Source organism: Lactuca virosa, chromosome 9 (assembly GCF_052849685.1).
Source record: "Lactuca virosa cultivar CGN04683 chromosome 9, Lactuca_virosa_CGN04683_v6, whole genome shotgun sequence".
NCBI lineage: Eukaryota > Viridiplantae > Streptophyta > Magnoliopsida > Asterales > Asteraceae > Lactuca > Lactuca virosa.
Window position 1 is genome coordinate 13,042,257 of NC_136434.1, and position 13,576 is coordinate 13,055,832.

Here is a 13,576-nt window from a genome sequence, read left to right on the forward strand (position 1 = left end):
CATAGTTCATCAATAATTAAAGGTCTCTCGATAATGTTTCTACAAAGCCCAAAAATGGATTGAAACTAGTTAGTCACCTTCCCAATTACCCGTTTTAAGTCTATTTACAAGGAATTTAGCGATGTTTCTATACAAACATCTGATAGGGTTAATTGGAAGGTAGCCGTTTAGAGTAATCGTGTCTTTAATTTTTCGTACAAGTGGGATAAAGGAAAAGTTGCATCCTCTAGCCAGCATACCACTTTCTTCATATTGTCATATAAAACACAAGATATTTTCTTGTAATAACGAACAATATTTCTTAATAAAACTAAAGTTGAATCCGTATAACAGAGGGTCTTTTCGCAACCACAGTTCCAAATCCCAGTTTTTACTCCATCGGTCCCAATAGTATCCTCAAGCAACGAACAACCATCAAATGTTATAGCTTTAAACATGGGGCTACATAATTTAGGTCCATTATTATGAGAATTCGGATTCAAAGTAATTATATACTCAACCATAATAGGATATGTCTTTACTGTTTGTGTGTCGTTTATTGATAGCCTGTGTATTCGATTCCTCATTTTTTTGTTATTATTTTGGAGTATTTATTACCACCAGTTAACCAATTGAATCGTTATTCTTTGCTTCAAATCTAAAACCACCTTTTTCTCGAGCTCATAAGTCATCGTCTATTAGCTCTTCAATACGATAACTGAACCAACAAGAGTTTTCTGGTTTCAGCCATAACATCAAGATCATTTAATTTTTCCGTCACCTTTTCCTACTTCTTGAAACTCATTTGGAATTTCACTTTTGCTCCATTCTTTTAGGGTATGGTTTAGATGACTGAATTTGGTAGTAAGAAGAATATCACCATTGCCTTTGTTCGAGTAACATGTCCATACATTCCTACTGGCAAAGTCAATCCTATCTTTGGGTAACAAGAACTGAAGAACTAGGGGGACCAAAATCCACATGAGAAGTTTTGAGGATGATACGAGGTGGTCAAACAGGCCACAAGGCAAAACAATGGTGGAAGAAGAAGACACATACAATTTTTTTTAGGATACATAAGGAATTGGTCGAGGTTGCTTTGTTTCATACAATTGTTACATAAGTAGGTGAAACGACAACCCCCAAGCTAAGTTCCATTAAACATGTATATGAACTTACTGAAATCTAAAGCAATACGAGGGTTGAAAATAACTTAGTTTTTTTAGCTCTTTTAGTTTTTATCAAAAACTAAATAACAATAAATCCAAGAGAAAAACTATCTTATAAACTAACTCATATAGTCGTCAACTATAACCTTAATTATAAATAACTATGAACCATTTTAAAGAAGTTAAGATTAGGAAGGTGTTTGGGATTTCATTTTAATATTCAAGATGATTTTTAGGCAAAATGACTTATTTAGTTATGGTGATGAGAAAAATAATCTTTTAAAAAGTGTATGAATTAAACTTTGTTGTGGAAAAATGATTATTTACTTATGGTGATGAGAAAAATAATATTTTAAAAAGTATATGAATTAACCTTTGTTGTGGAAAAAGACAATAAGTTAATACATTGTTTTTTAAAAAATGTTTGTTTTAGCTTACACATGTTTTAAGGGGTATTTATTTTTTACAACCAAAAAAATTATTAAGAGTTTTGAAAAGTTAGAAATCCTAACTATTACAAAGAGTTTTGAAAAATTAGAAATCTTAACTTATTGAAATCTCATTTTTAAAGGGTTAATGAAAAGTTATTTTGTTTATAGTGCCAAACAATTTTTTTTTACTTATTGATTTGTAAAAAATAAATAAATTATTCCGTTATAAAAAAAAAACAAATAAATCAATAAATCGTTTTAAATAAAATTCCAAACACCCTGAAAACAATTTATTAGTAGGCAAAGGAAAAGTTTTAGAAAACTATTTTGCTATAAGTCATTTTATATTTTAATCCCAAACACACCTAAGTCACCGATTGCTAGTTTTCTGGTGGAGCAGTGACCATAGGCGAAAACAAGAGGAAAAATCACCAAGAATCTCTTCTGCTCGCCACCGCCGTCCGCCGGTGGGTTCTGTCTCTCTTAAAGTTCATCAGATTTTCCACCCTCTCTTTACTCTCAGACTCTTGCTATTGCGTTCAATCTCAAATCGACGCATGCACTATTTACGGATGTCACCTCAAAGTTCTAATTAACCGATCGTATTTTCGTGTTATATTCCATATTTGTAGTTTGTTCCTGAAATTTACATCTTAATGTGAGTTTTAGGAAACAAAACATATTTGAAAAATTATTGAGACTGCTTATTTGTTGTTCTGGGGCTGCTAGGGTTTAGGGTTTTATCCATTAGTTAAAAGCATTTCTAATAGCATGGTAAATTGAAAGTTTCTTCGTGTAAACATGTGCATTTATGTAGCTGTAATCATTTTCCCATGTTGTTTTTAATTGATACGTCACTAGAGTATACGATTATATTATACCTTTTTGTAAATTCGAGGAGAGCGAGTTTAGACCTTCTCTCATTTACCTAATCTGAAGCTATATGCTAATGGTACTTGTTCGTTTTAGGATCTGCTTTGAGAAGAGATGAGTAAGAAGAAAAACCCTAGTGTGTTCTTGGACTTATCAATAGAAGGAAGTCCTGCAGAAAGAATTGTCATCGAGGTATTTATGTAACTCTATATGTAGTCATGTAACTTTATATCTCTTCATTATGGAGTTAAGATACTAATGGAAAGTAACGACTTGAAATTTGCAGCTTTTCGCTGATATTGTCCCTAGAACAGCTGAGAATTTTCGAGCACTATGCACAGGTACTTGTAAACTCAAGGGCTTAATGAACCTTAGGCATCTGAAATACATACATACACATATGCATTGTTATTACATTGTGAGTTAACTGTGTAGGGGAGAAGGGCACTGGAAGTGTTACTGGAAAACCATTGCACTACAAGGGAATTATATTCCATCGCATTATTAAAGGCTTCATGGCTCAAGTATGTTAATTGGTTATCTCTTCTTATAATAGCAACATAACTTTTGCATATGAAATAACTTTTTTTCAATGTGTGTAGGGAGGCGATTTCTCAAAACAAAATGGTATGCATTTTCTTTAAATCATGTTCTTGACAGAGTGGAGAAGCTCTTTTTAACTTCCATCTGCATGCCCAGAGTTGTAAGGGGTGACGTTTTGATGGTTTGCAGGCACTGGTGGGGAGAGCATCTATGGAGGAAAGTTTGCAGGTATAAATTATAATTCAAAACATGTTTCCTTTCAATTTTTATATGCAAGATTTATGACTTATCATTTAATGCTCTTTCTAATTCTACTATTTGTGTAGATGAGAACTTTAAGCTGGATCATAGTGGAGCTGGAATACTCTCTATGGCAAATGGTGGCCCAAATACAAACGGATCTCAGTTCTTTATACTCTTCAAGCGCCAACCCCATCTTGATGGGTAATTCATTGCCTCGTTATTACAAGTTATCTGATTTTATCATCTTTTTATTAACCCTAGCTTTGTTCACTGGTTATATGGCAGGAAACATGTTGTTTTTGGTAAGGTAACAAAGGGAATGGAGACAATTAAGAAGATTGAGCTGTTGGGAACAAGTGATGGAAAACCTTCTGGCGTGGTAAAAATTGTGGATTGTGGTGAAGTTATTGAAGATAAGAAGAACAATGTGGTGGACCCCGTAAAAGGTATTGCTATTGTTATTTATCAACTATGAATAACATTTATTTGATTATGCGCAAGTTGTGATGCATTGTTACTTTTATTTATAGGTAAAAAGAAAAAAACTGTGAAGAAAGATGTTTCTACTGATGACAGTTCCGATGGGCGAGTAAAAAAACGCCGTGGATCAACTATCAGGGAGAAATTGAGGAAACGGAGAAAGTACTCACCATCTGATTCAGATTCCGAGTCTTATTCTTCGGAGAGTGATTCCGATTCCTATTCGGAGTCGGAATCGGAAGCTGATTCTGATTCTTCAAGTTCATCTGCTGGTGGTAAAAGAAGGAGGAAGAGGTCAACAAAAAAAGAAGTCAAACAGCGTAAGAACAAACGGAAAGAAAAGAGACGGTTGCCTGGCAAAAGATCAAAGAGAAGGTCCAAATAGTTGCCTTTTGATATATATATATATATATATATATATATATATATATATATAAAATGTAAATCTCTTTTCATATAATATTGTATTTCTAACTTGTAAAAGTGGACTTACTTTAGGAGCTCTGGGAGTTCAAGTGAAACAGAAAGTGGAAGTAGCAGTTCTGATGATGGAAAAGCAAATCGACGTGTTGCAAAGGCCAAAAATAGACCTTCAAGTACTTCTGGTATCCTTTTTTTTCCCCTTTTTTTTAAGGGCATATTGCAGGAAATAACAACATGCTTTACTCTTTCTACCAATATAGGCATTGTACTGTATTTTTACCCATAGCAAGAATATTGCAACGTCCTTACATTTATTTACCAATAATAGCAATATGTCACTCATGGTAGCAACAAACTTATATTTTTTTTTACAGATAGTAGTAATATGTAGTAGATAACGTAAAATGCTTATATATATATATATATATATATATATATATATATATATATATATATATATATATATATATATATATATATATAGAAAATGCAACATTGCCATTTTGGGTAAAAAATAAAGTACGTTGCTATTATGTTAGGTATAACTTATAAGTGTTATTATAAGTAAAAAATAATAATCAAATACATTGCTATTATTGGTAAAGAGATGTATGTAAGTAGGTTGCTGCTATGGGTAAAAAATAAAGTAGAAAGCACATTTCAGTTTTCCCTACTCAACTGTTAGTGAGATAGATGATTACAAATGTTGTTATGTAATATGTAGTGAGGAAAAGTTCACCAGATCTGTCACGAAAGGAACCTGAAGCAAAGGTGGAAATTAAGGATCAATATTCAAAGAAAACCTTGGAAGAGCAAGAGCTTGTTAAAAATGGGATTGTGAAGGAGAAGGAGAAAGAAACTCTATCTAATAAGCCATCTGGCAAGCAAAGTCAAGATTCAGATGACTCGAGCAAATCCAGGTTTGAACTTTGAAGACACACACACTGACATACATTGATATTGTGTTGTGTGTGTGTGTGTATATATATATTTTTTATTGATAATTTTTGTTTGTTTGTTTAGGAGTGGGCGAAGTCCTGTAAGGAGAAGTGGAAGCCCAATCTCAAAGAGGGTTTCAAAAAGTCCTTCACAAAATGAAAAAGGGTCTCGACCTTGTGACAAGAATGAAAGAAGGGGGGGTGATGTATCAAGAAGCAGATCACCAAATGGAAATGGGACTCCAAAAAGAGTAAGAAAAGGGCGCGGTTTCACCAAGGAATATTCCTTTGCACGAAGATACCGCACCCCTAGCCCCGACCGCTCCCCCCGCAGGTCTCATCAGTTTGGCTACCCTCAAGGAAGGTATCATGATAGGTATAAATCAACATTTTAATTATTTACCAAATATGACTTTTTAAAAAAAAAAACCATGTATATAATATAATAATACCCATGATTTGTATCAGATATCCAAATTATAGAAGATATTCTGAGCGGTCCCCACCACGAAGAAACAGAAGTCCTCCGAGAGGCAGGAGCCCTCCCAGGTTCTCTCTCTCTCTCTCTCTTAAAGTATTTCTTTGATATTTTAAAAAGGAATTTACTAATTTGCCCTTTTGTAGGTTTAGGAGAAGGAGTCGTAGCCACAGCCCAGTTGAAAGGCGAGCAGATATAAGCGAAAAATTAAAGTCGCGGCTTGGACCTCGGGTGACATCACCCTCACCCTCACCCTCACACAAAGCCAAAAGGTCGGCTTCTCCATCTCCAGGTAAGCATCAACCTAAGAAAATGGTGGCTGTGGTTTCAAGCAGGTCAAGGTCAAGGTCAAGGTCAAGGTCAGTCCCACCTGGTGCTGGTGGTCAAAGGGGTCTTGTTTCTTATGGTGATATTAGCCCCTAAAACTCATATGCTTTCACTATGTTATGTTGTCTACAACTATCTTTGATTGCTGAATTGGTTTCTGTTTTTGGCCTTTTTGTTTTTTGTTGTGATGGATTTTGCTGGAACCTGAACTTCAAAACTAGGTGAATATGCTAATTTATGGTACAAGTCATTCTGTTACAAAGTGATTCTTGATTTCGGAAATTGTATTTGTTGAAGTTGAACCATTGTATGAATATGTATATGCATGGTAACTTGGTAAGGTCATGTTCTTATCTCATTAAGTGCCTCTGGAATTGAATTTTTTTTTTTATTTGTCATTTGTATAAAATTGAATTTAGATTAGTAATGGTCATGATTTTTCTTTTATTTGTCATTTGTATAAAATTGAACATTTTCTGTAATACATTATGAAAGAGGAGATGATAATACGATTCTTTAAATAAAAAAAGAATTATAGCAAGGGTTAGAGTTGAATTTGGGCATTAAACTATCGTATTTGTGTTCATTTAGTCGGTAGTTTTGTTTAAAGATTTAAAAGATCACCGAATTTGTTTTTTTAGTCAATTACCAATGATTGTAGGTTTACATGTCTCTTTTTCTTTTACTATACAAGCTCATTGAGTATATAGGGAAAAGATCTAAAAGGTTGAGCACGCGAGAACAATTTTGGACCAATCAATATATAAGGGCATATTAGTAATTATGTTTTTTAATTAAATTATAATAAAATAAGATTTCCCTAAAATTTAGGGATTATGTTTTATTGTTACCTAAAAAGAATTTAATGCTTTTTTATTATAAGCGGAGATATTCCTTTTATTTTTCTTAAATAATCTTGTATTATTGATTCATACGATTTCTATCAAAATGATTAAACCCACATTTTGGTATATAATTGTAGTGGTTTTGATATTTAACTCTATTTTTATCAAGATCGAAAAATAATTTTATGGTATATTCATTGATGAATTAAAACATACATATAATGAATTTTTAAAAATATTATTTAACCGTATTATGTTAATCATGAATGATTATAAGTAAAAATAAATATTAGAAAAAATAAAACATCATGTATAGATCAATAACACGTTCAGTACATTTGGAATCCTAAATGAATATAACGCAATAAAAAACAATGTAATCGTAAATGAATATAACGTAATAACAATACAAAAAAATACATTTGTAATAAAAAATGAATAAAGCATCATCTATACATCTACATTAAAATGATGATTCATCTTCAGTCATATCTATCAACACCGATTTTGAATGATCTTTTTTGAACTTGTTTAAACAGTATCAATATGTATTTTGTAGACGTTCACTTTTCCTTGTTACTAGTCCTACAAAATGAAAAATCAAATTATATGAATTCAGTCATGTACAAACAATAAAGAAGAATGTTATATTCATTATGTCTTTCATTTATATACTATCAAAGTAAGTCAAAAGTTGCTTACAAATGATGATATTTTTAATATTTATTAATGGTTTCACAAATACATCAATGAATAAGCGAAAATAACAATGACACTTTATTTATTATGGCTTAATCACAAATAAATAAAAAATACAATTAAAATTTACCTAATATTTGTTAATCATAAATGATTAGAACAAAAACACGCTTAAACTTTACTTAATGATTGTAATATTATTTTCTTCCTATTCGACAATGAATGAAAATAAAACCATAATGTTGATCAAAATATGAACACATGTGTACGTTGATATAAAAAATTACTAAGGACTTTTCACAAACACCTAATATGCAACTTCACATTTTTAATTCTAACAGAATTATAAAATACTTTTTTATCAAGGATTAAATAATTTAAATTGAACATAATATATCAAAATAACCCAAAAATCAATTACTTACTGATTGTAAAGGTGGGCCATAAGACAAATTTTGAAAATCTCAACATTTGCAAAACGAACTTCTATGAGAGTATATCTTGGAAACCTTGACCTGTGAATTTAATTTTGACCATATTTTCTCTAGTTGTATACGTCTCCTGAGAAAAGAGTCGTCATAAAAATATGTTGACTACCTTTTTTTTTTATGTTCGACAGTCGCCTTCATCGCAATCATCTCCATTGAAGATCTGACAGAGAAATATCAAAGAGATTGTTCGCCTTCATCACATCTTTGATCGTCGCTTTCGGTCGGCATTGCGTACGCTGATGGTGGTTGTGGCGCAAAATGATGAAGATGATGAACATATTTTAATGGTGCTCAAAGATGGTTGCGGCGTGAGATGATGAGGAGGATGATGCAACTTTATTGATAAAACCCTAGGTATAAAGAGAGAACGAGAGAGATACGGGAAAATAAGAGGAAATAAGTGAGAGAATAAGAAATTATAGGAAATTAGAAAAAGTTGTGATTACTATTATGCCCATTTGACCATTTAAAAGTTACATTTTAATACCAATAATTTTAGAATTTACATAAATGGCTCGTTTGATAATAGCCATGGATTTATATATTTAGATAGTTCAGATCTGTTTTCGCGTTCTCAACCTTTTTAGTGTTCTCGTTTGATCTGCTCCTATATATATATATATATATATATATATATATATATATATATATATATATATATATATATATATATATATAGACTAAGAATTGGAAGGGGACAAAAAAGTATGACCTTTTATGTGGCTTTTTGAAAGCGTGGAATTTAGGCCAAAAATTTTACACAGTATGTTACTTTTTTTACATGTTTTTTCACAGTATGTTAGTTTTTTACATGTGTTTCCATAATTTTTTTGTTAATCCAATTTTTTTTCTAAAACACACACATATTCATTCCCACCCACACTACCCACCCCTCAGCCAATGCCCAACACTCATTGGTATATAATTGAAATTTATTCCTATTTACACCGAGATTTTGAACAAAAACCACCATCATTGGGCTTTCAAAATGGTACTTCACCGGATTCTAAAATCAGAAAACTTCTCGACCAGTATCATTTGAGGCTTTGAGCCTTGGATTGGACATGTTCACATTTGAACAACAGATTAAACAAACATAACAATTATGAAATTCTACAATCAACTCAAAATTTTGAAAAAGAACTCCGAAATATACAATTTTTACCTGAAGTATATATATTTTTTCCCGAAATTTCTACAACATTTTTTTTGTCAAAGTTGTTTATTCTGAAAATAATACTTTTTGCCAAAAAGTTTATTTGGGAATTTACTTTTTTGTTTGAAATATCTATTTTAATACTTTTTGTTTGAAATATATTTTAATACTTTTTGTCGAAAATATATTTTCGAATGACATAAATCTTATTACAAGCACATAATAGACTTAAATACGATGTTTAGATAATTATTTTAATAAATAAAAAACTTATTGTGATCTTATTACCTCCTTAAAATAGGTAATCATATTCCCCAATATCACGATCTTTTTTTGCGACAAACCCTAGTTAATATATGCGAAAGGGACGAGCACAATAGCAAATTGTGGGTAACGGAGAAAACGCCGAAAGGTAGAGGAGGCGTGACACATTTGGGCTAAAACCTATCTTCTTTGTCCCTTGCGCCGCTCTCGTCTTCCGTCGTTACCGATATGGCGGTTTGCTTCAACCCCTGCGAAAATATGCTCATTTCATCCACTAATACCGCCGCCGCCGCCGCCGCCGCCGCCACCTCCACCTCCGCTTTCATCTCCTCCAAACCAAAGTCTTTCCCTTTCTCCTTATTCTCACTAAAGAAGTCCAAAATCACCCACAATTTATCAGCACCTTCAACCCGCACACAAAACGCTTGTTCCATTGTCTGCAGCTCTACTAAGAGCACCCAACCAACTGAAACTCAAAAACCAAATGTCGGTAAGCGAACTGATATCAAAAAGATTATGATTCTTGGTGCTGGGCCTATTGTTATCGGCCAAGCTTGTGAATTTGATTATTCTGGTACCCAAGCTTGTAAAGCTTTAAGAGAGAATGGTTATGAAGTTGTTCTTATCAATTCAAACCCGGCTACTATCATGACCGACCCGGATATGGCTGACAGGACATACATTGAGCCGATGACACCGGAGTTAGTCGAGCAGGTGATTGCAAAAGAACGACCAGACGCGATTTTGCCCACCATGGGTGGTCAAACCGCGCTTAATCTGGCGGTGGCGTTGGCTGAAAGAGGTGTGCTTGATAAGTACAATGTGGAGTTAATCGGAGCTAAACTTGAAGCTATCAAGAAGGCTGAAGATAGGGAATTGTTTAAGGAAGCCATGAAGAACATCGGCCTCAAAACTCCCCCATCCGGAATTGGTACTACCCTTCAAGAGTGTCTGCAAATCGCCAACACAATTGGTGAGTTCCCTTTGATTATTAGACCGGCTTTTACTTTAGGTGGTTCTGGTGGTGGAATTGCTTACAATAAACAAGAATTCGAGACAATTTGTAAGTCAGGACTTGCAGCCAGTGTCACATCACAAGTTCTAGTTGAGAAATCGTTGTTAGGATGGAAAGAATACGAGCTTGAGGTTATGAGGGATTTGGCAGATAACGTTGTTATTATATGTTCTATTGAAAACATCGATCCAATGGGTGTTCATACTGGGGATTCAATCACAGTTGCCCCTGCACAGACTCTGACAGATAAGGAGTACCAACGCCTGCGTGATTACTCCATCGCTATTATAAGGGAAATTGGAGTTGAATGTGGTGGTTCTAACGTACAATTTGCTGTGAATCCCGAAGATGGTGAGGTTATGGTTATTGAAATGAACCCTAGAGTTTCAAGATCTTCTGCTTTAGCATCAAAAGCTACTGGTTTTCCTATTGCAAAGATGGCTGCTAAGTTATCTGTTGGTTATTCTTTAGATCAGATTCCAAATGATATCACAATGAAGACACCTGCTAGTTTTGAGCCTTCAATCGATTATGTTGTCACAAAGGCGGGTATTATCTTCTTTCCTTTGTTTATATATATAACACATAATCATATTCTAACAGTAAAATTCATTGAATTATACAGATTCCCAGGTTTGCATTTGAGAAATTCCCAGGATCTCAACCGGTGTTGACAACACAGATGAAATCCGTAGGTGAATCAATGGCTGTAGGAAGAACATTTCAAGAATCTTTCCAGAAGGCAGTGAGATCACTTGAAACTGGGTATTCGGGTTGGGGTTGTGCACCAATCAAAGAGCTGGATTGGGATTGGGACAAACTGAAATACAGTCTTCGTGTTCCAAATCCTGATCGAATCCATGCTGTATATGCTGCAATGAAACGAGGCATGAAAGTGGACGCCATTCATGAATTAAGTTTCATCGACAAATGGTTCCTCACACAACTTAAAGAATTGGTGGATGTTGAGCAATACATCATGTCAAAAACTTTATCGCAGCTTGATAAAGACGAGTTTTATGAAATCAAAAAAAGAGGGTTTAGTGACAAACAGATATCATTTGCTACAAAATCAACAGAAAAAGAAGTTCGTGTGACACGTTTGTCTTTGGGAGTTGCTCCTGCTTACAAACGTGTTGACACGTGTGCTGCAGAATTCGAGGCAGACACTCCTTACATGTATTCATCTTATGATTATGAATGCGAATCATCTCCAACTAAAAGAAAAAAAGTTTTAATCTTGGGTGGTGGACCCAATCGAATTGGTCAAGGGATTGAATTCGATTATTGCTGCTGTCATGCTTCATTCGCCCTTCAGGTTCGTAAATCGAAACATCCATTCATCACTACTTTATATAATTTTAAATTTTTTTATTTAATCTTTGTTTGTAATTGTAGGAGGCAGGCTATGAAACGATCATGATGAATTCAAATCCCGAGACTGTATCAACCGATTATGATACGAGTGATCGACTTTACTTTGAGCCACTCACAGTTGAAGATGTTCTTAATGTAATTGACATGGAACGTCCCGATGGAATCATAGTCCAATTCGGAGGTCAAACTCCATTGAAGCTCGCTCTTCCAATTCAAAACTACCTCGATGAACACAAGCTTCCATCTTCTTCCAATTCTGGGTTTGTTCAAATCTGGGGAACATCACCCGATTCCATTGATGCAGCTGAGGATCGAGAGCGGTTCAATCTGATACTAAACGAACTACAAATCGAACAACCGAAAGGCGGAATCGCAAAAAGTGAAGCCGATGCTCTCGCAATCGCATCGGAAATCGGGTATCCGGTTGTTGTCAGACCTTCATATGTGTTAGGAGGTCGAGCAATGGAGATTGTTTACAGTGATGAAAAGCTAATCAAGTACCTCGAAACCGCGGTTGAAGTGGATCCGGATCGACCCGTTTTGGTGGACCGGTACTTATCGGACGCAATCGAGATCGATATCGATTCCCTCGCGGATCTACACGGGAATGTCGTGATCGGCGGAATCATGGAACATATCGAGCAAGCCGGAGTCCATTCCGGTGATTCCGCTTGTATGATTCCGACCAAAACCGTTTCCGCTGCGAGTCTGGAAACAATCAGAAATTGGACTACAAAGTTAGCTAAACGGTTGAACGTTTGCGGGCTTATGAACTGTCAATACGCAATCACGAATTCCGGCGATGTTTTCTTGCTAGAAGCGAATCCACGGGCTTCCCGAACAGTCCCGTTCGTGTCAAAAGCAATCGGGAGGCCATTAGCTAAATACGCTTCACTTGTAATGTCGGGAATTTCACTTCCTGATTTGGGTTTCACAAAAGAGGTTATACCAAAACATGTATCAGTGAAAGAAGCTGTTCTTCCGTTTGAGAAGTTTCAAGGGTGTGATGTGTTTTTAGGGCCTGAGATGCGTAGTACGGGTGAAGTGATGGGGATTGATACGGATTTTTCAATTGCTTTTGCTAAATCTCAGATAGCTGCGGGACAGAAGTTACCGGTTTCAGGGGCTGTGTTTTTGAGTTTGAATGATATGACAAAGCCTCATTTGGGGAAGATTGCTAGGGCTTTTTTGGGGATTGGGTTTACGATTGTTTCAACTTCTGGAACTGCTCATGTTCTTGAGATGGATGGGATTCCGGTTGAGAGAGTGTTGAAGTTGCATGAAGGGCGTCCACATGCAGGTGATATGGTTGCTAATGGACAGATTCAGTTGATGGTGATCACCAGTTCCAATGATGATCTTGATCAGATTGATGGGCGTCAGTTGAGGAGGATGGCTTTGGCTTACAAGATTCCGATCATAACAACGGTTTCTGGGGCTTTGGCTACTTGTGAGGCTATCAGAAGCATGAAAACCAAGAAGTTTAAGATGGTAGCTCTTCAGGATTATTTTGCAAAAGAGGAGGAACAACCCATTGGTAATATAAAATTATATTATTGATATTGATTGATCTAATTCTGTGTGATGTGATATTTTTATTTGATATCATTTTGTTATATGTATATGTTTCAGGTAAGAGTGCTGCAGCAATCTCGAGGGAGTTGTAGGTCTTTGCTGCCCACTGATTTTGTTCTTTTAGATATTTATTTGTGTTTTCGTTGGTTTTATCTTATGTTTGTTTGATGATGATATGTTATTTATGATCGGGATCTGTTAATTTTTCACCTTTTTTGTGTTGCTTGTTTTAATAAACGAGACGTAATAAAGGTGGTGTTTTTATGTTAA

General features: G+C 34.8%; 2 protein-coding genes across 3 annotated transcripts; both read left to right on the forward strand.

Moving 5' to 3' along the window:
• Nucleotides 1–1,921: 1,921 nt before the first annotated feature.
• Nucleotides 1,922–6,198, forward strand: LOC145136613 (peptidyl-prolyl cis-trans isomerase CYP63-like). Of its 2 annotated transcripts, none has more exons than XM_079070723.1 (14): nucleotides 1,922–2,046; nucleotides 2,549–2,644; nucleotides 2,739–2,793; nucleotides 2,888–2,976; nucleotides 3,055–3,079; nucleotides 3,185–3,223; nucleotides 3,322–3,439; nucleotides 3,524–3,684; nucleotides 3,769–4,093; nucleotides 4,217–4,323; nucleotides 4,866–5,061; nucleotides 5,165–5,455; nucleotides 5,548–5,628; nucleotides 5,704–6,198. In XM_079070723.1, exons 2-14 carry the CDS (start codon nucleotides 2,567–2,569, stop codon nucleotides 5,978–5,980), a joined length of 1,842 nt encoding a protein of 613 aa, XP_078926849.1. In that variant the 5' UTR covers nucleotides 1,922–2,046; nucleotides 2,549–2,566; the 3' UTR covers nucleotides 5,981–6,198. The 2 variants fall into 2 exon arrangements, with proteins under 2 accessions (XP_078926849.1, XP_078926850.1); XM_079070724.1 differs by having other exon boundaries at nucleotides 5,165–5,443.
• A 3,214-nt stretch (nucleotides 6,199–9,412) lies between these two features.
• CARB (carbamoyl phosphate synthetase B) lies at nucleotides 9,413–13,576 on the forward strand. The gene is made up of 4 exons (XM_079072895.1): nucleotides 9,413–10,899; nucleotides 10,980–11,672; nucleotides 11,753–13,268; nucleotides 13,364–13,576. The coding sequence occupies exons 1-4, from the start codon at nucleotides 9,568–9,570 to the stop codon at nucleotides 13,396–13,398; spliced, it is 3,576 nt and encodes a 1,191-aa protein (XP_078929021.1). The 5' UTR covers nucleotides 9,413–9,567; the 3' UTR covers nucleotides 13,399–13,576.

Bases quoted from the DNA above. Each gene is read 5' to 3' on its own strand.
- CARB (XM_079072895.1), top strand. From the start codon at position 9,568: ATGGCGGTTTGCTTCAACCCCTGCGAAAATATGCTCATTTCATCCACT. The intron at 10,900-10,979 runs GCGGGTATTATC...TGAATTATACAG, and splicing joins TCGATTATGTTGTCACAAAG to ATTCCCAGGTTTGCATTTGA. The intron at 13,269-13,363 runs GTAATATAAAAT...TATATGTTTCAG, and splicing joins AGAGGAGGAACAACCCATTG to GTAAGAGTGCTGCAGCAATC.
- LOC145136613 (XM_079070723.1), top strand. From the start codon at position 2,567: ATGAGTAAGAAGAAAAACCCTAGTGTGTTCTTGGACTTATCAATAGAA. The intron at 3,080-3,184 runs GTATGCATTTTC...GATGGTTTGCAG, and splicing joins CGATTTCTCAAAACAAAATG to GCACTGGTGGGGAGAGCATC. The intron at 4,094-4,216 runs GTCCAAATAGTT...GACTTACTTTAG, and splicing joins GGCAAAAGATCAAAGAGAAG to GAGCTCTGGGAGTTCAAGTG.